The following is a 27,379-nucleotide window of genomic DNA, read 5'->3' on the forward strand; positions in this document are numbered from 1 at the left end:
CTTCTCAGAATCTCAGTTACACAGGTTTCCTGTTTTCTGAATTTTTTTAGATTTTTGACTTACCTCCCTGAAGAATAAATAAAATCAATATGACTCCTTCACTTTAAAAATATAAATTGGGTGATTTAGACATGCCCCTCATTTTTCGTTTAATATTAGAGAGACCCCTTCTGTTTTGAAACTGATGACATGCTTCACTTGACCTCAGTCTTCTAAGTAGACTACTATAAAAAAAAGACTCAAACACCCTCATCTCAACTTCTAGCCAAAAATCAAGATTTGTTTTCTCTACAATCTCTATGGTATGTATATACTCAACTTTTTCTTCAATTGATAGTTTTCAACCTAGAAATAACCCTTTCCATAAAACTCTAGATTTTTTTTTACCCAAGATTCCATTTTTTTTAATTTTCCCAAAAATCGTATTTATTTTATCTTCTCAGAACCAGTCAACTTCACGCACTTCAGCCTCTATGGTAACTTTAATCATTTAAATCTTATTTTAATCCATCATTTTTTATCTTCTTTCTTTTTAGAAAAATCTCTTTTTGCGAAAACCATAATTTTTCTATTCAATTTAGGTTTGCAGTTTGTCACACTAGAATGCATCCAATTTTTATGGGTACAAAGTGATAATTAAGAAATTGTAATATCCATAAACCATTTCATTATCAAGATTAAATGTGATATAAACCAAATTATAACCATTAGATGGTTATACTTCAAAAAGCATTTCAAAAAATATTCATTTGGTAACAATTAGAAGATGATGAAGCGAATCAAATATACTTTACACTGAAGAAAATTTAAAGTCTACGAGAGATAAAAAATGTCTTTTAGGATACAGAAAGCAAATGAAAAAATAATAGCAAACTTTAATAGTTGAGCTTGTGAATTATTTGGTATGTAGCTCATTGTATTCCATAAATTAAAACAAAACGTAATGGGAACTAATTTGCTTCACATTAGTTCTTGGTTCAATATGGAGTAAGCAAATTTTGTAACTTAACTGAAAAAATAATTTGAATCTAACTAATATAAGTCATCAACCGTATTAAGTTTATCAAGGGTAAACAAAACAACGCTGTAAGATATCTAAGGTGAGTAAAGTATCTACTTGACCACCCATATATAATTTTAGATTAGGTACGTAACTCATTTTTTTTCAAAAAGAAAGCACATAAATAAATATTTCTATTTGTGAAGGTGATTCATAATTACATACTTTTTTTTATTCTCTTCACTTTTAGGTTTTAGTTATAGTCGGTTTGGTACACACGCTTGATATCTACAATGCAATTTAAACAATACAAGAAACTTAGTATTTGATCATGAGTATTTAGATCGTAAATTAAAATAGTTTCTATAAATAAAAAATAAGTAATGATTTGTCCTAATCATGTGATACAAATTAAATGAGGTTTCTCTCTTACCTTAGGTCTTAGAAAAATTGGAGACATCTTCTAAAAACTCTTTTTTATTTTAGGAAAATTGAAGAAATCATCTAAAATGTTATACGTGTTAGTATAATATGCAAAAGTTTAGAGGACTATTTTGTTATCATAATTATTTATTAGTAGGAAATGTCTTGATTAGATTATTATTGAAGAATTAACTCGAATGTTCCATGGATTTTACGATTTACTAGCTAGGTCCATGACAAGTGACATCATGCAAAGGTTTGGAGGATATTGATGCTTCACTCTAACGATAATAAAATCAAGTATACGAATTGAGAGTGAGCTCATTAAAAGTTGACAAATTTCAAGAATGAACTAATGACAGGTGATTGCAACCATAAGAAAATGTATGACGAGTCTAACTAAAGGAGAAGACAAATAAAGGAAATAAGTAATGTTACAATCTCGAAAACTAGGATGAATGTAATGAAAAAAAATAAGGATAAGATGGAATTTGCCCTTGATGATAAAAAAAAATATAAGATATACAAGTTGATGACTAATCAATAGGAGCCTATGAATTCCATAAAGAGCATGAAGTAAGATGTAAGGCAAACAATTATAATAAAAGAGAAGTGAATTGTTAATGGTGTTATAAGGATCTTAAAATAATAATCACTAAAGTTGTTGAGGGTTGATAACTCGACTGGAAGACTATATGAATACTATCGAGAGCATGAGGTAAAACATAAGTGACACAACATAATAATATAAGGACGAACTATTAGTGGTATCAGTATGATCATCACATACTAACCATTAGAAGTTGTAAAAAGTTAAAAACTCAACTAGAAATTAACGATCAAAGAAGATAGTAGGATTAGAAAGGATTGTGGTGAATCAAATATTGAATGAGGAAACCAAATGCATTATATAATTATACACCTAAATGATATGAATTTGTGGTAGAGCCAACAATGCAATAATATTAAGTGAAATATTTTTGTGTCATATTAATATGAGAGATCATTAATGAGAACTATTTATTCTCGTATTATAAATGTATGGTAAAATAAATTTGGAGGTTTAATGAATTGATAAAAGAAAATCTTATAAAATTATGGAAACCTACAAAATTATTTTCAATATATTAATAACTCATCTAACCATCAACTGAGATGAACTATAGATTCTTTTTAAGATGTTTCTTATCTTTGAAAGAAAAAATCCAGTGAATAAACTTCTAACACTATATCCCGTAATATCCAATCTTTTATTATTTTTCAAATTATTATATTTAATAAAGGAATTAAAATTACTTACTTTACTTTACTTTTTCTTTAACTTCTAAATAAATGAACATCACTAAAGAAAATATAATAATTGACAAAAATATATAATTGAAAATATTACATTCTTTAACTTCTCTCTAAATGGGAATTGTTAGATTACATATTTTTAAATCATAAATATATTTATAATATAAATATTTAATTATGCTACAATTTTACTCATTTTATTTAACATTAAATGCATTTTAAAAGTTCGATTATCGTACATTATTATATCATAATGATTATTGATCATCTAATTTCAAATGTTCATATACCTCCACCTATAATAGTTATAGATGTTAAATTCATTAATCATATATATAACGTTTGACAGACAATATCAGGAGACAAAATTTGTCCTATATAACTTAACTGGTTCAGATTGGACTAATTTTTTGTGAGAAAAATCTCTATGATGAAAAAAAATAGGTAAAATTTGAAACTTCTAACCCCATCAAAAGTGGTTTAAAATTGTGTACTATCGATTATCTATTGTTAATTTGTAAATCACTTTTGATGGGGTTAGAAGTTTCTGATTGGACTAATATTTTTGTAAGGATGATCTCTGCGTCATAGAGATCATCTTCACAAAAATCAACCCAATCTGAAAATTTTAAAACATACAGGACAAATTTTATTTCCTTAACGTTGCTTGCCGAACAAGATCCTCTTGAGTGGCGTTCAAAACCAACACATTTGTCCTATGTGGCTTAAAAGTTTCGGATTGAACTAATTTTTGGTAAGGATGTTCTATATGACAAGGAGATCATCCTCACAAAAAAACAGTCAAATCTGGAACTTCTAAGTCCATCAAACGTGATTTACAATTGTGAATTGTAAAATTTTTATAAAAATTTGTAAATCACTTTTGATGGACTTAGAAATTTTAGATTGGCTGATTTTTAGTAAGGATGATCTCCTCACCATAGAGTTCATCTTACAAAAAAAAAAAAAAATAGTTTAATCTGAAACTTTTAAGCCACATAGAACAAACATGTTGGTTCTCATACCTAACCCATATATATATATATATATATATATATATATATATATATATATATATATATATATATATATGAATTCTCTTTGGGGTTAAGACGGTAAAAACAAAAAAATAATGTTGGAGGGAGGTATTATAAAAAAATTTAGGTTAAAAGGGTAAAAGATGAAAATAATAAAATTAGAAAAATCTATGGGTTTAAGGGGTAAAGAAAAAATAGTAAGTACAGGGATATTATTTAAATAAAAAAAGAGGGGAGAAGAGAAGAAATACAACAAAGTTGAAGGGGTGAAGAGAAAAGGGGATGCTAATGTTAAAAACCTCATGATGACGTTAGCATTGTCCATCATATTTTTTTTTTCAATAATACCCCTATCCATTATATCTTTTAGTGAAAAAATATGGAATGTTGGTCTTTTATAGAATAAATACTTGTTTGCATTAATTTCAAAATATTTATTGCAAACAAAATATTAAATCTAAAGAATAAATGTCATTAACATTTATTATGTAAAAGACAAACATTTATGAAGTCAATAAATATTTATTCTGTAAAAAGTCTAATATGTCCTTATCTTTTTTCACTAAAAGACAAGCTGGGTAAAGGTATTATTGAAAAAAAATTGTGTTGGAGAATGCTAACGTCCCCATTATGTGTGTATATACATATGCATTAAAAGTTTACTCGTGCCTCCGTCATGGACGTCCTCTTTGGGTTTAAAGGGGTAAAAGAAAAAAATTAGTAAAGTAAAAAGGATATTATTGAAAAGTGTAAGGGGGGAGAAAAGAAAATAAAACAGGGTTGTGTGGACCCCACTCTTTTGTCTCGATTTTTATACCCTACAAAATCGTTTTTACAATTTTGTGAGGGTAAAAAAGAGAAGGGCCTACCGTTATATTTTCTTGGAGAAAGAGGAGAAGAGGAAACACAATAAATGAGCAGAGTTGTGTGAACACCATTCTTTTGCCTCAATATCTTTATTTTACAAATTTGTAACTATTGTTTTGTAGGGATATAAAAGAGTTGGGCTCATCGTTGTGTTTTATTATATATATTACTTTGTAACTCACAAGATGTTCAAGAAACAAAAATAAGATGTATAAGAATAAATTATCCAGCAACATGAAGAAGAAAAATTATTTAATAAGTGAACTCTTAAGCATTTGGCTATCGTAGTTGTACATCTATTAATAAAATCTTTGATCAATCAATTGTGAGAAATTAGGATATTGAGCAAAAAATAATTATTTTAATTAATGTAATTAAGCTAATAATAAAATATATAAATTATTAAAAGTAACAATATTAAATTTCACATTTTAAATAGTCTTTAAGGAACCTAATAAAAATATAATAAAAAAATCAATTAAATGATAAATTCTTATCGAACCAAATAAAAAAATTATATTGAAAATGCTAGCTAACTTAATTGGTAAATTTTAGGATGAGGATACCATAGGTTTGGATTCAATCCTTTCCATCACTGAGTTACCAATCTTATTAAAAATAAGCTTATATATATTTTTTAAAAGTCAATAATTATGAATATAAAAATGCAAGAGTTCAACCACCACTCTACACACAGACTAGCATTCAAAATCTAACAAGAGCTAAAGATCATCCAACACAATTTCTTCGATAAAGTCAAATGTTTTACAACGTAAGACAAAATTTTCTTTTACATTTTTCTTAAAATCGTCAAAAGTATGATTTTGACGATTCTATAAAATTTCACTGCATGAACTCTAGTTAAACTAGAAAATAATTAATAAATAAACACAATAAGGAGGATTAGGTCCCCAACAATTAATTTGGCAATCATCGTGTAAGGGTCAATGGTGAGTATTATCTTCATAGTATATTCTTTTATTTAAATAAGATCTTAAATTGGTTAATTCTATTTCAAGATTTTCTTGTAAGGAAAAAATAATATTATTATTAAATATATTGTGAAAACCCTAATTATTAGTTATCGTGTTTAAGTCAGACTAAATTTTTCATCAATCATAGTAACTAAGACTAATATTAACCTCATATGATTTAGGGTCAGGATCCCTTGACTCCTACAAATGACTTGTGAAAAAAACACATGATCCCAACCCTAGAAATATGTGGACAAAAATATCATCACAACTAGTATCAATGATATTATTACTCACACAACCTCCAACTAGTTACAACAAATTAAATTTTATTATTTATTAGTAACAAATATTTAATATATCTTTTATCAATTTAAAAGTTTTTCAAGTGAATTTGAAAACATATCAACATTTTATTTTATTTTTTCATTATTACATTGTTATTATCTTCAATCTGCAATAATTGTCAATATTTTATTACGATTATTTTTTATTGCTTTAGATAGACATTCTTTTACGAGATTAACAATGCAAAAGTATTAATCAAATTGTTACTTAAAAAACATCATTGCAAAAAAATAAATTACCGATAGATATTTTATTACAATTATTTCTTAGGACATAATTGAGTAGTAGTTGTTTAACAAAAAAAATAGTTATTTAATATGGTGGTTGCAGAGTGAAGTACTAGATAGATAACAAATTTCAAATAATTTATAAGTTGATTCCAATATTGTGAGAGCAGGAAATGAAAAATACATTAGCTCTGAAACTATCATAAAGGATTGGGAGTGAGAGCAACAACTATAATAAAATGATTCAATACTATGGTCCAAACAAATGTTTAAGAGTCTTGCTGGAGTAATATTGAAATTGACATTGTTTGGGATATTGGTGTGCACAAAACCATAGATGCTTCTCACTCATATCTCGATGAAAAACATCTATGGTTCTATGAACACATCCACACCAACAATGTCTAAAACGACGTCAATTTTAATGTTACTTCAATGTTTTCCAATATTTAATGGGATCTGATTCAATTATGAAACTCTTAATAAATGAACTTGATCTAAGAAAAGCTATGAAGTAAATCAATATATTTTGTGAAAACGTGATATTAAAAGTAATAACGATAAGTGAAAGAGAATATGTATATATGTGTATGAAGGAATTGAGGAAGTGGTCATGACATTTAAGGGAGAAAATAAGGAGCTTGTGGAGAAAGGTAATCAAAATAAAATACATGGAGAAGAGTTTTGGTTGGGAGAATTGGAAGGCAAAAGTTGTTTATGAGTGTAATATGTGGAGAGATATTCTAAAAATGTCTCATCAGTTCAATAGGAAGATTAGGTTTAAGATAGGGAAGGGGGATAAGGTGCGTGTTTGGGAAGACAAGTAGCGTGGGGATTCTCCTTTATCAATTCAAAAAAAAAATTATGTACATAACACCTCTAAAATAAAATTGAACCATAAAAGACCATTTGACAAGTAATGAAACTAATCTTGGTTGGGATTTGGGCTTTAGGAGAATTTTTAACGATTGGTAGATAAACGAGATAGTATTCTCTTAGAACTTCTTAATTCTTCACTTCCTATGGTGAGTGATGAAGATAGGGGGGGGCAGCGAAAATAAGTATATTAGTTCTTTTCATAATGTCCTTTTGTCTTCTTTCATTCGTGTTTTCCGAGAGTCTTCCATTTTGTTGTCTTTGGTTCCATCCAAGAGGTTGTTTTCTTTATTTGGTTGGCCTCTCTTTAAAAAAAAAAAAAATCAACCTAAGAATTTTTTTTTTTTAAGGGGTTTCTATGATCATAACTTTTATCATCTTTGTAAAAATTATGAAAAATTAGATAATCATATCTTAATTCATAGTGTTGTTATTTCTAAGTTGTGGACTCATTTTCTTTCTTTTTTCCATATAGACTAGTTTTCCCAATGTTTGTGGCTCTCTTATTGGGTGGAATCATAATATAATTTAGAGAAAGAAGATATATCTTTGGGGTATCCTCCATTTTACCATCATTGGGGCATTTGAAAAGAGAAGAACAAGAGGATCTTTCAGGGAAAAGAGCAATCGACAAGATATATGGTTTTAAATATTTTGGGTCTTCTCTTTTACTAGTGCAAGCTGAACAAAGATTTTGAAGGTGTGTTCTTCGAGGGTTTGATTTGTGTTTAAATGAGTTGATCTTTTCTTCTTGTAAGTGATTGTTACTTTTGACTTTGTTCTTTTTACTCCCTAGGTTTGGTTGTTTGTATCTCGGAGGACCCTCATCCCCTTGTGGATTTTAATGACATATATACTTATCAAAAAAGAATAAGAAGAAAGGGTATATACTTAAGTAAATGATTTATTTTTTCACTAAACAAAAACCTGCTAAATAGAATTTATAGAGATAAATCAATTGAATAGCTCTTTCGAAGTTGTTGGTGTGTGTATAGTTTTTCAGTTAATTCAATATCTTATTAGAATCGGTATGTATCACATTCTTTATTAAACGCTACGACTTTGCTTCAAACCTAATGTTATTAAATTGGGAAGTCGTATTGACACGTCACAACTTCTAAGGGTGGGCCAAAGTGGAAAAACAATTTTATTTTTATTTTATTTTAACATGGACTGCCCAAAATATATATATATATTTTTTAATTTTGAAGTGCCCCTAAAAATACGAGAACCTTAGAGTTTCTTGGAGTGTCAATTAAAATTTCCTATTAAATTAGATTAAATCAATTATATATCAAGTTAACCCATATACATTGTCACCCAATTTCCTAATCAAAAGGATTTTTTTTTTCTTCGTTTTTAAAGTCTAAAAATTGGACAAATAATTTTGTCCCCAACATATGGGGTTTTGGTTCAAATTATAAAGTGACTATCCCATAATTTGAGTAAAAAGTCACTCAAATCATAAATGAAATATAATTTGTTCTACATGATTTTGGAATTGGTTTCTTACCAAAATTTTTTTAATATTAATAACGCTTTTGCGTTATAAGTTTAAATTCTAAAATCAATTTTCAAAAATAGTTCAGTTAATAGATAGCACATATTTGACTTTTTAACTTACATCAATTAAAACTTATATGTTCCAAAAAACCTATATCAATTAGGGCTAGAACTTAAGTGTGTTAGAGGTTAAATCTAGGCTCAACCCAATTTGTAGAACCTTCAACTCAATTCTACTTGATCATCGAGCTTGGGCTCCCTAACCCTAGTTCAATCCAAGTTTGATTTTCTAAAATAAGTTTGAGCTCATGTAAATCTAAGCTCAACTCAACTTGACCATCGGGCCTAGGACTCATTGAATAATCATAATTTTATTTTAATCAATGAATAAATATTATACCTAAAAAATTTGACATAAAAAAAAAACCACTAATAAATAAAATGACATACAACCACCAAATCTATCATTGAAAGAATATTTAGACAAACCATACTAAACCAAAACACACATTAATAATATCCAATTGTCCACAAGTAATAATAAGAAGATGAAATAAAAAAATAATTAATATAAATATATTTATATATTAGTATATAGGCATTGGGTTCAGGTTGATTTGGGTTGCCCGATGCCTCAACTTGAGCTCAACTCGAATTGAGATTGGGTTGATATATTCTAACCTCATCTTTTACATAACTTGGCCAAGGCTTGTCTATCAATCAGGTTGAGTTTGGACCAGTCCGCCCAGGTTGCAACCCTAATATCAATATTGTTCAAATCTTCCCAATCCTTCAAAATGATAAAATTATTTTATGCCTAGAAAAATCATTTTCATGCAAGAAACCATCCATTTATATACAAAATCAAATATTCCCTAGACATTTTTTTTTTAAATAACTAAAATACCCCTGACATGACTTACCCTTATTTTTATGTCGAAATCTATATAATAAAACACAATTGTAAAGCCCACCATTTACTAAAATGTTATTGGGGGGGGGGGGGGGATCTACACTATATTTCTTCTTTTACTTTTTAATCCACTTTATTGTTTTTCATCTTTTACCCCTTTAACTTCAATTTTTTAATAATGTTCCTCAAACTTTATTTTTATCCCACTTTTACCCATTTTAACTTCATTTATTTTTTTTCAACTTTTACCCCCCCCCCCCCCTTTTTTTAATCTCAACGAGAAGATGCAGGCATTCCCACATTCCTAGCATCAAATATCTCAAAACATTCATTTTTCTCAAAGAAAAAAACATGTTTTAAAACTGTCCAAATGCCTTAGGAACCACCTATTCCATCTTTGACTATAGTCAATCCTTATTTCTCTTGGTCAACCTTATTTGACCATGGTAACTTGGTTCATCATGGCCAAACCCTTTTGACCATTCTCAAATAGATCACCAATTATCATTGAAGCTCCTTAAAAAAACCTTCATATTCCCATTTAAGATCCCTTGATCATAGTCAACCCTCATTGATGATAGCCAAAAGCACAACAAATTTAGCAAATCTCTATCCAAATCTCATTTTGTCTCCAAATCCAACTACAAATCTTGGGGGGCATTCCTAGTTAACCCATCCAATATTCCTCGTATCCCTAGCTAACTAACTTTAGCTTTGAATTAAATTCATTTCTTATCCAAATCTAATTAGAAAATCCTAGGATATGTCCCTTCCCAGCCTATCCTCATCCAAATCTTTACCCAAATCAAATTAGAAATCCTTAGGAATGTCATGGAGAATCAAAGCTATTCACCAAATCTTAGGTAACCCTTTAGGTAAGGGTGGGTTCTAGAAGTTCAGAACTTTTTTTTTTTTCCCCAGATTTTTACATGCTTACCTTGGCCTTCAAATTTTTATCACATATATTTTTGTTTCTATTGAGTTTCATTCCCATAGGAATGTACATTCGGGTAAACCTGAATCAAACCAAACCAAATGTTCGAGTTTGGCTTGGATTTGACTAAAATCGAGACTAACCCAAAAATCTTGGGTTTGGATTCGGTCCAGATTCAAGTTCTAAAGGTTAAAACCAAACCCAGATCGAATTGAAAGTTTTAAGTATTTTTCAGGTTCGGCTTCGATTCAAAGGAGTCGAACCAAGGTTGTGTCAAAGTCACCACGTCTCACCAACACACCAAGTTAGCATTTGTACTAAAACTTATAAAAATTAGCATATTATAATAACTTAGTTTTTGATCCATGTAATGGGTTTGATCCGATTTTGGAGGAGTCAACCCAGACTCGAACCAAATTTTCTCTGTTTTGGTTCAGTCTAAACCCAATCGGGTTCAACCCACTTTTTCAGTAAGATTTTCCATTCAGATAACGGGTTGTGGGTAAAATGTACATCCTAGGTACAAGTCTCTTAAAACTTAAAAAATATCTTGTGGGTAAGTAATCAAGCATCATTCTCATAACCATTTTAACATGAAATCATTACTCAGTAACCAGTCCTCATCAATTCTTATGTAATATATCTCGTAAAATAATAGTTGGAAGTCTAATCACATTAAATATCACTAGTAGGTGCCATGCGCAATGCACATGTAAATGTAATAATAAAATTAAAAAAAAAGGAATTTTTTGCATGATTAATTACTTATAAAAAAAAATATTTTAAATAAATGATCTAATTTTTTCATTTAATTTATTTTTACGGCTACTTTTTAATTTAAAATATTATGTATTTTTATGAAAGGTGAGTTTGAAGATAACATAATAAAAGCACATTTTTTGTAATTTTAGGAAACTAACGTGTTCATAACAGTCGTGGGATTGAAATAATGGAGGAGTGGAGCATTCGGCTCACACTCTTAGGAGGACAAAAGTTCTGTTCTATGTGGCTTACAAGTTTCGGATTGGGCTGATTTTTTGTGAGGATGATCTCTATGGTGAGGAAATTATCCTCACTAAAAATCAGTCAAATCTGAAACTTCTAAGTCTTTCAAAAGTGATTTATAAATTTTCAGTAAAAAATCGACAGTTCAGAATTTTAAATCACTTTTGATGGACTTAAAAATTTCAGATTCGACTGATTTTTGATAAGGATGATCTCTTCACAAAAAATCAACTCAATCCAAAATTTCTGACCCACATAGGATAAAACGTTTTGATAGCGTTGTCATTGTAAGAGTGTCAGCCGAACACCACCCTGTAATAATTTATATAGTAAAGATCTTTTTGTAATTTGAAGAGTAGGTCAAGTGCTTGAAACCCCACGAAGCAATGAATTCCAGAATCTATGAGGAAATAAGCTTTTTGATTGCTAACACACCAAAATTTGTTGAATGCATGTATTTGCTGGAGACACATAACACACTAATTCATTTTTGGATCTCAAATCAGCCTAAATCCAAATTTTGGCTTTAAGTTCCAAATGTTTCATGTTTTTAAAACCGTAATACATACAACTTGATTTACCCATAAAATAAATTAATGGGATTGCAGTAGAGACAAAGTGAGAAACCATGTGTTGGGTGAGACCGACACCCAACACCTTATGTATCCCATAGTCTAACCTTTGGACTCTATATTCAAGTTGAAAACTGATCTAAATCCATGCATAGAGTCAATCATTGGTTCCTAGATCATAAAATTAGGTGGTGACTCCAAATCATCCTATTTGAACCTCAAGACAAGGCTCTCATAGTGGCCAAATGAGGTTTTGGATTCAAGAACTCAATTTTCTAATCTAATTTTAATAATCCAAAATTAGAATTTGGAATCAGAGTCTGACATTCTAATCCAAATGCCCCCTAAATTCATTTCTTATTTTCATATTTCCTAAAATTTGAAATTGCCTACTATATATTCCATGTTTTTCCTGTCTTATGTGGTAGTATAGGCAATAGGAGCCTCAATCAATGTTGCCTGGTTGGTCGGTTTGCTCTATTCGAAATCATGTTTGTGGTTCACTACTCTAGAATGAACATGGTTTGTAATGTTGGTTAAAGTCTGCCCTTACCTAATAATTCCTAATCACTAATTTTTTAAAAATGACGATGGCTTTTTGGGTGAAAAATAAAGGGTATTAGACACGAGATTGAAGATGAGAATATTAGTCATTTTCTGTTAATCTTAAGAAGACTATGGTTAGTGAGGCAAATCATCTGTAATGGAGTATAAAATATTCACCAAAACCCACACAGAAGAAGACTGTCCAAATTTCAAGAATTGAAATTCTGCTATGCTGAAGAAATTGGGGGCAAAGGTCATGGCTATTCTCTCCTTAGTATAATATACCTTCGTATCTTCTAAATCCAATACATACAATTGATCTCCCTCTGACCAAAAAACAACCATCCTATAAATTTCCTCTGTAAACTAATATCAACTTGTGTACTATTGCACCAAGTGAGGTAGTACATACGGTGGCATTATTGTGGTTGAACATGACTTGACACGAGCTTTTAGCAAAAAAGGACTCGTGTACTGTGCAAATTGCACAATGAAACAAACTGAATGAACCAAACAAACAAAATGCCAAAATACTGAAAACCATATACAACTCTCAAGTCTCATCTGTTATAATTAGAGACGATCATTGCCCCTTAGCAACCTAAGAAGAGACATGCTACCCTGAGTTCGTCCTCTTTCCAAAGCAGCAAATTTCTTACCACCTCTACTTGCCTGTGGACCGATCAACCAATGGTTTAATATTTAAAATGAAAAAAAAAAAAAAAAAATCTTTAAAACTTGGCAGGACTATCAGCTTTTCTAATACATCAAAAAGAAAATGAATAAGGAGGGCTAACATACTATCTACCACGGCTCATGGACTACAGAAGAAAAAAGAAGAATAGCAAGGAAGATATTATAAATTACAATGACATTTCATTGAAAATAAAACAAGAGAGTTCACCTTTGGTTTCTCACGCTCATCTTCCAAATCCAAATCATTAATCTCCTTCAGTAATATGGATGATGCAGGCAACAATCTCCTGCTTACCATAGCGAAGTAGATTAATATGCTTAAAGGGCATGCAGCTTTCTTAGCACTTTAGTTTAAGTAGGTGCAAGTTAAGCTTAAGCCACACAGTCAACAAAATAGATAGAAATCATCCAAAAATTTCTTTAATCAAATGCCATGCACTGACCTTCTGGGTTTCTCTACATTTAAAGATTTTTGCCTGTGGACCGATCAACCAATGGTTTAATATTTAAATATGAAAAAAAAAAAATCTTTAAAACTTGGCAGGACTATCAGCTTTTCTAATACGTCAAAAAGAAAATGAATAAGGAGGGCTAACATACTATCTACCATGGCTCATGGACTACAGAAGAAAAAAGAAGAATAGCAAGGAAGATATTATAAATAACAATGACATATCATTGAAAATAAAACAAGAGAGTTCACCTTTGGTTTCTCACGCTCATCTTCCAAATCCAAATCATTAATCTCCTTCAGTAATATGGATGATGCAGGCAACAATCTCCTGCTTACCATAGCGAAGTAGATTAATATGCTTAAAGGGCATGCAGCTTTCTTAGCACTTTAGTTTAAGTAGGTGCAAGTTAAGCTTAAGCCACACAGTCAACAAAATAGATAGAAATCATCCAAAAATTTCTTTAATCAAATGCCATGCACTGACCTTCTGGGTTTCTCTACATTTAAAGATTTGCAAGGACTCATATGTTTTGATCCACTTTTGCTGGCATTGTGTGTATCAACATTTACTACCTCTTCATTTGGTGATACCTGTACCTTAGACAATGCCTAAAATAGAAGCAATCCAAAAAGAGGCTTATTCAGGTGAACAATAAGAAATAACAAAGTAAATTGTCCTCAAATGAAAGCAGGAAAGGGATAATTCTCTCACAAAAGAAATACAAGTGCAACAAAGTGAGAATTTTTCATAAATATTGTTTGTTCCTCTAGCCATTATGGAATATAATTCAGTGTTGATTAAATCTTTAAAATAGTGAAACGGTAAGAATGGCTGAAGCAGAGTGACATTGATCTTCCAATTGATGAAACAGATACAGAGAGTCAAGGGTGTCCTGTCCATGTGTGAGAATTGAGAGAAGTCACACACTACCAAAAGAATTCATGGCTGTTGGTTTGAGTATATACTCCTTGCAACAGTTTAAATCTCATCTTCAACTCATGAAAAAAATACTTGGAATAATCACATTACAGGTCCGGGGTCCCCTTTTTTCAATTTCTAGACAACTCCAGGAAGAAATATACGAAAGGCTTCCATTTGAGAATTTGAGTGGATGGGAGAATAGAGAAATTAATCAAAAGATACAGAAGAATGTGATTCAATAAATAAGTGGTAAAAAAAATATAAAAATATGGAGAATACCTCAATTGAGCCTGCTCGCTATAATCAAGAACTTCTCTCCAAGAATACAAAACTCTCTCATAAATCCTCACAAAGAATTGGAAGAAAAAATGAAAAGTAAAAAAAAGAATTTAATATGGAAAAGAAAGATCACAAAATCTCAAACAAGGAATCTATGTTAATAGAGAAAGCCTCACTCAAAACTTCACCAAAGCCCCCAATCTACCTCCCAGGTCCCCTCTATTAAAGATTTCAGGGTACAGGGATAAAACTTCTATTGAGCTGGCATTTACTTGAACAAAGTCTGACACAACATTTCTTAGGATTATGAAACACTAGGATTCACACCAAAACTTCATCAAAAGCCCCAATCTACAAGTGGTTCACTCTTGCAACTTGTGAGCCATGTGACCTAGCTTCACAATCATCACAGATTTTCAAATTTACCTGCCTGTCATTTTGAAATTCTCCTTTTTATTTTTGTTGGTTCATTTTTTTTATTAAAAAAAAAAATTATGACTTCTATAGAATCTCTTAGCATTTTTTAAATTTGAAGCTTACAACTTATGCTGCTTCAAGGCTTAGAGTCCGTGAGAAGGAGATGACCTAACATAATGCTTTCTTGCAAAATGCTCAAGACAAGGACGGTGCAATGGCTTTGGAGGACGTCTAGCAGAGACCATGAAGTTGATCCATGAGGAAAGACACCTCATTTCACAGATATGAATTGCCCCACATACGTCTTGCACTTTTTTTAACATTTCTTAATGTTGTATAAAAGATACAGATATAGTGAAAGATCAACAAGTAGCCATCCAAATAATTAAACTTTTGGCAAAGATCTAGGTTGGATCAAAAGAAAGCTAAAGATTGGAAAGGGCAGTATAAATAAATTGATTTTTTAAAAAAGATGGTGTGATAAAAATTCAGAGTTAAAGGTATTCGTTGAGAACATAACCATTTCCTCTTGACTAGATATTGTTTTCCCCACCATTGGAGAATTGTCAACTCCAACCAGAACCTGTGACTGAGAAAGGCTGCCTATCGACTCTGAAAGCTTTAAACCACTTTCTGTAAAGAAAACCATATTGAATACAGCTTGGTAAATTATTGTTCTGATAACACTCAAAGATCAAGCAGAGATGAAAGTACTAAGTACAGAAAAGAAATTTAGAAAATTAAACCTGCTATATCAGCACTTGAAGAGCTGTCCTTGATTTCCACATGTTTAAGATCTTTTAAATCTTCGGCATTGTTTCCCCTTTCAGGAATGATTTCAAAATTCTGTTAGACAAGCGCTGTTGACTTATTAACTAGTCCAAAAATCCTCAAAAATAAAGAATGTTAAATGAAAATCCTAATCATAGTCATTAATGCCTACTTCCTAAGATCAGAAATAGTTCTTTACCTGATAGTTCTGCTGTTTGAGGTCTATGACTGAAAATTTTGAATCATCAATTACCATGTCAGGACCTTGCGTCTGAGAGAGAAAGGGCTCTTAGTCTACTGAATAAGGGACCCTTCTAGTAAGAATAATAAATGCAAGTCAATAGTAACAAAATAACCTGCAAGGAAGTTTCCTGACTCTGTTCTTCAATGGTATCACATTTCTCAAGGTTAGACACATAAGTCTTGAGGTTTGGAGAACAAGAGTCCACAACAACCTAAACATAGATCAAAGATTCTTGGACTATTAAGAGGATAGAGCAAACCATTATGACCATCAACATATTCAATTAAATTAAAAGAAAGAACCTCATAATTGCAGCAAGTTGATATTACTACAAAACAAATTTCCACAAAAGTTGAAGTACGTAACTGGAGTAAGATTCTCTCTGCAACCCTCACAAATGCTATTTGATTCATGTTCTGTCAATTGTGGTGGCCCAGTAACACCAATTTCAGCATCTGTAACAACTTCAAGACCAGAAGATGTCCCAGTTGAATGTTGTGCATGGTCATAGGATTTCAAATCGGCTAGTTCTTTTTTCAACTCCAAATATCGAGAATTTTCATCGTAAAGGCTCATTTTAAGACTTTTGATTTCATCTTCTGACTCCTGTTTCATAATAAATATCAGCAAACAAGATAAAATGTCAAATTTAAGAAATAGACCAGACCAGAATTTTCAAAATACTCCTTCATTAATGAGTCCGACTTTGAAGCAGGCAGGCAGCTTCAAAATTTTGAAGAAACCCTCTTCATAATATGACATAGCTTTTTGTATTTATTTCATACTTTTTCATTAATACCTCCTTGGTGCAACAAAAGTGACAAGTTTAAAGTCAAAGGAAAAACTAGTAATGGTCACAACCTCAAGTTTTTCCTTGTATTGCTTTAGAACATTCCATAAAGCCTTAGAGAAGTTCAGCAAGACTTGTTCCTTTCTTTTCATCCTTGCCAGCTCTACAGAATACTCTTCAAGCTGTGCTTTCTCCTTCATTTCCAATTTGACAGATCTTGGAGATGAAGTTGCAACATTCAGAGGTTCAAGTTGCTGGAGTGATTCTGAAATCACTTCTGTGCCAAATAAGCAGTAACATGTTCTTGTTGACAGAAATCCAAAAAAGAAATCATGGACAAATGCTAATTGAATAGAAGAGGTACAAAGAAAATAAAAAGCTATGGTTACAGAATTTTGGTACCTTTTTCAAGAATCGGGTGCTCATCTCTAGCGCTCTTTCCTTCATCAATCTTAGGAGAAAAAAAAAAAAGAATTAAAATGAAATGATAGAAAATAGAAGAAGGGTGGTTAGCAGTATAATTTAATGTATCTCAAGCTCCAATGTTTTTTTTTTTTAAATTGGAAGGCATGGGGCGTATCAAGCACAAGCCTCCAAGTGTAGGCCGTAAGCCTCACAAGTCACAAGTGCACTCTTTAAATGAATATATAAAAACATTATAGAATATAATTGACACAATTGAATACCACGTTAGCATCCATATCTCTAAACTTCCTTCTTTTAGGTTCCTCCACCCGAGGCAATGTGTTAGTTCGTCTCTTTTGATAAGGCTCTTCAACATTCTTGAACCTAAAAAGTAAACAAAATATAATTTAAATCATCTAATCAAGAAAAACAACGCATGAGAAGGCAAAAGAAGATAGTAATTAAAATAATATTAAATATGAATAAGCCTGAGAATAATAAGGAAATAAACATTTGTAAATAAGTAGCAACAAATAACTTCCTAAGATTGAAATGGTCTAGCATAAGGCCCCATACATCATATTTAGTGTGCACAATATTTTAATAATGTCAACAAAAAAAAAAAAAAAACTTTAGCATGTGGTTCACGAGGCAATTAAGAAAGATGATCTTTGGCACAACCTTATACCAAAATTATGGGGATGCTTGATAATTTTACATGAGAAATTGTAAGAATAAGCACAGCCATTCAAGCAAAAGTAAACTAATTAAAATAAAAATCTATTTCCCATAATAGGAAACTTGAGGGAGGATCTTAATAGTTAATGAAATAATCCACATTATACCTTGCAGTTCGGATATGAGGGCTGCATCATTGACATACAGTCTTTATCCCAACTTACAATTAAGATAGTGTAACTTGAACCAGTCTACAGCATTGGTACAAGTGGGAAGTTTAGCCTGTTCTATGATTAACACATTCAGAGAATCTGATGTTAATGGAGAAAGCAACAGCATAGGACAATTAATTCTGTCCATTACAAGCTGACTACAATGTGCTAGCGACAATTAGTTCTGCAATGGCTAATAGACAGATGGATCTCTTTCTGATATTGTGTTTGGATAAATAAGAAACCCTCCATTCTACTTGCATTCTTTTAAAAATTAATTCCTTGCTGTGTTAGAAGAGTGTTTTTTAAACAAGCCATAATTGAAAAGAAATGGGTCAAACTCAAACATGTTCAAACTTTTACAAGAAAGATGCTTCAATTTCTAAGATGTGACGAAAGAGATGCATAAATGAACTAGGCAGAGAAGAATGGTTTATAAAAAATAAGGTGTTGGGCACTCTCTTTGGGTCCATTGACCACATGATATGGCCTTGCCTTTGATGCACCTACACCATACTCAGACTGCTGGAAAACTCCTACTTGGAATTTGAGTGATTTTTTTATCAAGGGATTCAAGAAGAAGCCCATGAGTGACAGGCATTGGATCCAGGCCCATGATGAAAAACAAAATTTTCAAGTCCAACAGCGAGGGATCACCTACCAGGCTGGTTTTGTAGGGCTGTTTCATTAAAGGGGGTGGGCTAAACATTCATGTTTTCAATAGACCAGAAGAGTGCCACTACCACAATATTAAAATTTTGCATGACAAACACATAGGATGGGTATTTGTGACCAACACAGGTTTTCTCAACAAATAAAAGAGTGAACAGGTGAACTAATAAGCTTACTTGATTTTCATATAAGGCGAAGCTTGTCTAAGCAAAAAGGATGTATCCAGATAATCATGACTCCCTGGTTTTACAGTTAGAATCTACAAAACAGAATACATAAGAACGTCATTGAAATATTCTTCAAGTTTCCTTGAAGAGACGAATCACATCAGCTTTCTATGACAAAAGAGTAGACAACAAAAGGTTCTCGCCAAATTATTTCATCACAATTCAACATCGTGAACTGATGAGCATGAGATACAACTTAATCACGTCCTAAAATAGATAAGAGTTGATATATCAGAAAGAGAAAAAGAAATGAGCTCAATGGAACACTATTCTTTGGTATAATTCAAGTTAAAAGCTAAGTCATGCTGTCAATAGTCAACGAAATCAAAGCAAGGTAACCCTATAACCCATGGGTTATAAATATAGTGTCAGTGCTCCCATCCGTCTACCAATATATATAAAGTACATTGACAAAGAAAGAGAACACTTTAAAAAATAAATAAATCTAACTCAAACGCATCAGGAACTGAAAATAGTGAGTGGACAACTAAATTGGTGTATGAAAATAACATACCAAGGTCATCCGCTTCTTGCCCTCCAAATAATCTCTTAAATACCTGGTCAACTGTCCAAAACAACTAATGTCAATTATTGTTGAGAATTAGACCTCATATAATTAAATATGAAACATAAAAACAATTTGAATTAAATTCTTGACAGACACCATCAAAAGGTTAAAAGTGCCACATACATTATGCAAACTTAAACGATCATGTGCATGGTTCAAAGTTGTTTGCTGCTTTAGAATGTTTCAGGGGAACATTATGTTTTGGTCGAAACCGAAGCAAAATATCATCAGCATTAAATGTTTCAGGAATGTTCTGGATTGTCTCAGAATATTTCGGTTTTTCTTCTGACCAAAGCATTGCCTCAGAACAAGATTTCAAACATTGGTCATATGTTGGAAGGTATGACACAATGCAATCTATGAAATATGAACTAAATGAAGGGAAAGTATTACCAAAGAGCTCTGGAAGTGCTTCTGCAATGGCTTCTTGGGGTTCTTTTGGTGCTCCAGTAACGACTGAAATGGGGGAAGGGGCAGAAAATAAAACTGAATATAAATCCTTGATGAACCATCAAACAATCAACAAACATTTTCCCTTATGGGATACAAAGTTAGCAAGAAAAAATATTTATCATATGAAATACAGTAAGATGATACTAGGAGAAAAAAGTCAATCCTAAACCACATACTCTTAGACACAGACTAAACACCATTGATGTGTTGTTGATGAAGTTGCTTTCTAACAATCTTGTCCCCTGCAGATCACATAACCAGAATGGGCATATATACCATTATAAGTTTATAACTCTCTTTCCAACTTCAAAAATGAATTAAATAACCTAATAAAAGATTAGCCAGTTAACTACACAAGGATATAAATCTCATCAAACTTCAAAATAACGACATGATTAACTACAATTGTTTACACAGAAGTACCTTTTATGGCAACACAATTAAATGTCCACCAGTCAAAAACCTAGAAACACTAATAATATAAAAGATCACTACAAATCTAAACCGCCATACAATCAAGATTATAAAAGTGAAAGAAGTTTACTCAAAGTGACAGTAGGAAAGGCTATAACCCAAATGCTACACTTACAGAAGTTTGAAAGTGCACAGAAGAAAACAAATTATTCTAGTTAACTAAATTGTTTAATAAGATTTTTGAGACTAAGGGGCTTTTCGTTTGAGCTTCAGGAACCAGCTTTTTTTGCTTTTAAGTCAAAAAAGTCAGATGAATGATGTTTGTTTGAGCATTTTTACTCCGGCAGATTTTAACTGAAGCCAAAAAGTAGCTCCTAACGGAAGTCACCCAAAAGAGACTTCTTCAAATGGCTTTTGTGACAAGCCAAAAATGTAAAACAGTTCATGTGTAATTACCAAAATACCCTTCATCTTTAATCAAATTTCCAACCAAATTTAACCATAAAAAAACAGAAGAGAATTACCAAAATACCTTTCATCTTTAATCAAATTTCCAACCAAACTTAACCTTAAAAAATAAAAGATAATTACCAAAAAACCCTTCATCTTTAATCAAATTTCCAACCAAATTTCACTTTAAAAAAATGAAAGAGAATTACCAAAATACCCTTCTTCTTTAATCAAATTTCCAAAAAGAAGATTACCAAAATACCCTTCATCTTTAATCAAATTTCCAACCGAACTTAACCTTAAAAAACAAAAGGGAATTACCAAAATACCTTCATCTTTAATCAAATTTCCAACCAAACTTAACCTTAAAAACAAAAAGGGATTACCAAAATACCCTTCATCTTTACCAAAATACCCTTCATCTTTAATCAAATTTCCAATCAACTTAACCTTAAAAATAAAAAGAGATTGCCAAAATACCCTTCATCTTCCAAAAGGGAATTACTATCAAAATACCCTCCATCTTTACCAAAATACCCTTCATCTTTACGACCAAGACCAAAAGCAATTCATCACTACTTTATTACCAAAACACCCTTCATTTTTATGTGAATGTTAGACTTTATATTATGCAAGTAATTTTTTTTTTTAAGAGGAGATGTTGCCGAAATTTCTATAGAATAATAAAATTTATAAATTTATTATTATTATATATATATATATATATATTTATTAAGGTATTCTGATCATTTTTGGTGTATTCTGGGTGCATTATCAACATTAAGGGTATTTTGATCATTTTACCAGAATCCAACAATAAAAAGTTGTCAAACGAACATCAATTTCTAGCTTATATGTTTTTGTAACGAACAAACTTCTGCAGGATGTAGCTTTTCAGGCTCTGGGCTTCCGTTTCTTCCAAAAGCTGACTTCTGTAAATAACAAACCCTAAGAGAATGCCAGATGATTAGAGGAAAAGTTCTAAAAAATTTCCCGTTTATAGTAATTGTTGAGTGTGTATTTACCTCCACTCTCGAGTGTGTCATACCTTAGTTAAGCCCCATGATCCTCTTATATTCATAGTTCTCCACCTCTCCAACAGATTGGTCTTTTGAAATAGTTGGTTGGTTAACATAGTATCAAAGTGCTAGGTTCGTATAAGTCATGGGTTCGATTCTTTCCACCTTTATGTGTGAAGGGGAGTGTTGAGTGTATATTTTCCTCCACTCTTGGGTGTGTCATACCCCATTAAGCCTTGTGACCCTCTTATTCATAGTTCACCTCCCTCTCCAACAAATCATTCTTTTGGAGTGGTTGGTTGGTTAACAGTTACAATCGCAATATGCAATGTGCAAAATTATGGGATAAAACAAATAATGCATTTATTTTCTAGTCCAAATATAGAATCTATATTCAAGATATGGAATCCAAAAAAAACCCCTCCTGAATTAAAAAATAAGACATTTTCATTGCGACAAAAGAATGGTCATGAAAATGACAATCCCCATAACACAAATTCTAAAAATTACATTGAAATATTGTAAAAGAGAGATGGAGAAGCAGTTAATACAAGAAAAATGATAACAGAGAACCAATTTGGCTCATGACAAGAAGGTCAACAATCAATGGAGAAATTTTGGGAAAAACTGAAGCATCTACACATGATTTTTATAGCCTTAGAAAAAAAATTTATAGTAACTACCGCTTTAAATTGGTGGATATTAGAAAAAAAGATGATCGTATATTTACATTATTGAGGATATGTATGACGAAGTTATAGATAGTGTTTGGAAGGGCAAGGGACTTTCCAATTAAATAGGTTTGCACCAAGAATCTGCACTAAGACAATACGTACTAGTTATGGATCGATTAACTGCTCATATTTAATGAGAGGTAGCTTAGTTTATGTTATTTATAGATGATGCAGTTTTGGTAGATCAAACTAGAGAGGGGGTAAATCCAAATCAGGACGCATAAACTAAGGGTTTTAAGATAGGTATGACCAAGATAGAATATAGGCATTACGACTTATTCAAACCCTTCAGGGTGAAGGGTGAATAACTAGTTAAGATTGTTAAACAAATAACGCAATACCTCAAAGAACTAGTTATGAATGAAGTTGGTAAGAAAATATATGAATAACATGTCTTGACTGAAGATATGCTTCATGATAGAGATAAATGGAAAAATAAGATTCATGCTACCAACCCAGTAATTGGAATAAGATTTAGATGAGCAAGTAAAAATTCTCAGATGCGAATATAAAGATTACGAGGTCCACTGATCCACAAAAATATTTCTTGAACTAAGAGAACTACGCTTCCCCACCCCTAGATTGGCTTAGCAGTAATACTAGTGATAGGGTTTGCTGCCTCTAGTCTTCTTTGAAGCTGGGTGCCCTCCTAACTTACCCTATTGCACATTGGGAAACTTCTGTGGGATCGGAGCGTGCAACCGTAAGGACTAGTCCCACCCCAAAAAAAGGGTGGGGGAAAACCCTGCAATATAAAATATAAAAAAAAAGAGAAATTCTACTTTGTGTAGAATGGTGTAATGAGTCTTTAACTCCTTTTGTTATGTACGGAAGCATAACCTCCTTAAGAAACTTGAATAACAAATCCATCTTAGTAATTTTATATATCATGTGTCCCTTCTTTGAAAAGTGTTCTAAGAGAAAAATGAAATGATAAAGTTTCTGCCATATATATCCAAGAATATGTAAGCATGTTGCTATATCATATAACCTATGGGAATGTATCTAGCAACTAGTATTAGCGACGCCTGTTTTTTTTTTTCACAAAGAACATAATCATAATCTTAAGGGAAAAAAGGATTTAGTTGAGTGAAAGAAATTATGGTGAAGAATGGAAACCTGATTCCCTGTTTTCTTTTCTTTTTCAGCTCCAGCAAGGTCCACAATGGTCAAAACAGCATTGTTGGGCAGAACCTCAACTTCACCATCAATCACTTTAGGAGCACTGTGGATGCTAATGATGCATTGTGATCGACTGCAAGCACATGAAAAGGCATAAAAGAAATCATCTTGTTAAAACCAATTAATTCTGTATTTCAGAAATTCATAAAAAGATCTCCAAAAGTTTATGTACGCTACCAGGAAACTGAGGTACCTGAACAATAAAGAGAAGGACCCAGCTCCCATCAATAACTAATTCTAGACTTTTTTGAACAATAAGTCACTGAAAGTTTTATGTGCTTGGAGGTATGTGAGGAAGTAAACAATAATAGTATATTGAGGTTACCTATCTTCTATGTCGAATATCCAACTTTCGTTGCTCCATAGAATTTTTTTTTCTTTTGTACAAATAGTTACAAAAGAAGAAGAATGCATTCCCTACCGATCTATAGGCCTATCAGTTACTAAATAGTAAGTATTCCTTGTACGTTTTACATTTGAATTTATAATTTTTTTTTTTTTTGAATCGATAAACTGGACTTGAAAACATAATTGAATTTACAAAGTTGGTAATACAAACTATGAAAGATAAACATAATTTGGTCATTGAACTACTTCAACTGAGGTACATAAACCAATTCAGTTGTCAACCAATACTTGACACATTTTCTGCGAAAAGAAGTTAATCTGGCATCATTGACAGACAAAACATCATCTTTCTATAGAAAACCATGAAACTAGACTGAAATTCTTCCAACAAGACACCCAAGAAATTCCAATGATCATAAAGACTTCCAACATTCCAAGACAAAGAAGGAGCTTCATTCATCAAATTGAATCTAAAAACCCACGTCAGTTAACACAAAGCAATCCAATTGAATGGAGAAGAAACAACAAATTTACATTTTAATAGCAATATCGTATCAGAAATCCCCAAGCTACATTACTCAAGATATTCTAGTTTTTATGCACCTTGATTGACTGTTTGAATTTGTCATAGCAGTAGCACGTTTCAACATTCCACGTGCTATCAAAGCTTCTGCCTCGGTAACATTCAAAACCATCACCTGCAAATCAGGATGCATGGACATCCCTTAGCCACTATTCATAATATATTAAATTAAGGAATTAAGAAAGGATATTAAAAAAAAACAGAAACCTTGTTACCTCTTGAATCACTTATCAGGAAAAAAAAGAAGACATAAGTTACCTCTTGAAGACCTTTTATAGCTGATTGTTGCAGACACAAATCAGCTCCGTCTGAGGACAAATCACAGATCTTCTCTCCCTTTCCCCGTTCAGAATATATTTCAAACATTGATATATAATATGACCTGTGAAATAAAACATCGAAGATAGTAATGCATCTTGAAGTTTGAGCAATTGAATACTCTGTCATGTGTACAACTAATGAATAAGAGCAGATATGTATAGAATCATATTGCCAATTACCTTGTCATCTTAGAAGAATCATTTATATCTGTGCGATTAAAAATCTTTTGAAGTGCAAGAGGGATCATCCCTGGCTCTCTCGGACATCCAAAAATTGTATGTGTCTTTCCTGAACCAGTAGGTCCCATCGCGACCAGCATTCCACTCTTTCCTCCAATAAAATCCAATACCAGAGGATCCATAACCCTCTCATAAACTTCATTCTGGAAGAGAGAATTATTTTTCTTTTAGGAGTAAACTAGCATTGGAATGAAGACAAGCACACCAAACCCTCACCCAAGAAAAAAAACAAAAACAAAACAAAGAATGAAGAGAAATACAAAGTGATAAATCTTAGAAAAATAAGATGAACCATACCTGGAAAGAATCAGGTTCAAATACATGGCTGAAACCATCATAGATCTCAGTTTTGACACGTTTTGAATCCTGCATACTCTGTGGCGGTGAAAGTGTCACTGATCGTGCATCATTGACAAATAAGCAGATCTCATTTTTCTTCACCTCCTGTTTTGGCGAAATGCCCTTTGATCTAGATCGAGCATTTTTTTCTCCATCACCATTTTTCTTTCTACTCTGCATTGTATTGAGGGGTCTTATTCGAAGAAAAACTCTAATATTTTCAGAATTCTCCTCTTGAATGGAAGTTTTCAAGAGAGAGGGAGGTTTTTGGGGAACCTCACACTGGAGGTTTTCTTCAAGAGAAAATGGTGGTATATCTTTCGAGACAAAAGGAGTAGATGCTGTCAAGAGATGTGGGGTATGGATTGCTGGCGTTATCTTTGCTTTCCTAGGAGGATTTCTTCTCACTGATACCGTATATGGAGGGCTATTGAATTCCATCAGACCCTTTTTTTCTATTTCTCTGTTTCTCTCTTTGTTTGTAATCTGCAACGACGGAAGGGACGGGTTGTGTTAAAAGTGATCCTGAGAAGTTAGGTGTACCTTTGGTAGTAACCCTACCCTCAAAACCAAGACCCAAAACTAAAAACCCAAGCCACAATTGAGGATAGTAGCTTAAATCGTCAACCAAACTTCCAAGACTCAAAACCCTTCCATGGGTGAAACAGAGATAAATTAACAAAACCAAGAAGACTAACTGTGGCATTTAAAATGGGTTAATTCAAAATTAAAAACCCAGATCTTAAAGTTCAAAAAAAAAAAAAACACTACTTACCACAGATACGAATATAATCTGAGAAAACCCAGTATAACCAAGATAATATCTCGTATGATTCTTAGCATGAATTCAAATCTTTCGAAATTACCAGACGAAATGAAAAACTTGAAGTAACTCAGGGAGGAACACTTTCTTCCATTTTCAAAAAATGAAAATGGAACAACTCAAAACACAAACACTAGTATCCTATGAAGATAATAGTCAAGAATTTCAACTCAAACCTTCAACGGCAGACTCAATGGGTTTGATCCTACTAAAGAACACACTGCATTAACTCGGGAGGAACACACACCCCTCCAATTTCAACAAATGTGGCTGAAAATGGAAAAAACCCAACTCTGAAAACCCTAATCTCGTAATTAAGATGAAAGTGTGAAACTGTGAAGAATCTAACTCGAACTTCAAAGACAAATCCAGTTTCATTCGACCTAATAACATTATACACTGAAAATGGAACAAAATTGTATTAGAAGAACTACCTTTGAACTTGGCGATTCAATTGAGCGATCCAACTCGCCCCTCCATTAACAATTCTATCTCCAAAACAACCAGAGAACATAAAGTCTCCTTCCTACCAAAAAAAACGAGCGGGAGTATTCGTGCTTTTCAAACGTACCCAGTTTGACCTGGCTTGCTATGTAAGATTTTTAAAAGAAAATAAAA

At 32.0% G+C, this 27,379-nt stretch overlaps 1 protein-coding gene across 4 annotated transcripts; it reads right to left on the reverse strand.

Moving 5' to 3' along the window:
- Positions 1-12,694: 12,694 nt before the first annotated feature.
- LOC147405242 (ATP binding microtubule motor family protein) lies at positions 12,695-27,346 on the reverse strand. 4 transcript variants are annotated; one of them, XM_086441484.1, is made up of 21 exons: positions 27,196-27,346; positions 25,897-26,424; positions 25,540-25,742; positions 25,298-25,421; positions 25,060-25,154; positions 24,046-24,181; positions 20,486-20,551; positions 20,250-20,312; positions 19,803-19,853; positions 19,238-19,320; positions 17,781-17,883; positions 17,497-17,545; positions 17,166-17,371; positions 16,671-16,910; positions 16,417-16,515; positions 16,260-16,331; positions 16,036-16,135; positions 15,810-15,922; positions 14,156-14,280; positions 13,921-13,999; positions 12,695-13,193 (listed from the first exon to the last, which is right to left on the reverse strand). In XM_086441484.1, exons 2-21 carry the CDS (start codon positions 26,377-26,379, stop codon positions 13,095-13,097), a joined length of 2,589 nt encoding a protein of 862 aa, XP_086297610.1. In that variant the 5' UTR covers positions 26,380-26,424; positions 27,196-27,346; the 3' UTR covers positions 12,695-13,094. The 4 variants fall into 4 exon arrangements, with proteins under 4 accessions (XP_086297610.1, XP_086297608.1, XP_086297607.1 ...); XM_086441482.1 differs by lacking the exon at positions 12,695-13,193 and having other exon boundaries at positions 13,807-13,999; positions 17,166-17,368; XM_086441481.1 differs by lacking the exons at positions 12,695-13,193; positions 27,196-27,346 and adding an exon at positions 26,714-27,151 and having other exon boundaries at positions 13,809-13,999.
- Between the last annotated feature and the right edge of the window lie 33 nt (positions 27,347-27,379).

The sequence above is a fragment of the Akebia trifoliata genome, chromosome 4, assembly GCF_017979445.1.
Source record: "Akebia trifoliata isolate Shusen 1 chromosome 4, ASM1797944v1, whole genome shotgun sequence".
NCBI classification, from domain to species: domain Eukaryota; kingdom Viridiplantae; phylum Streptophyta; class Magnoliopsida; order Ranunculales; family Lardizabalaceae; genus Akebia; species Akebia trifoliata.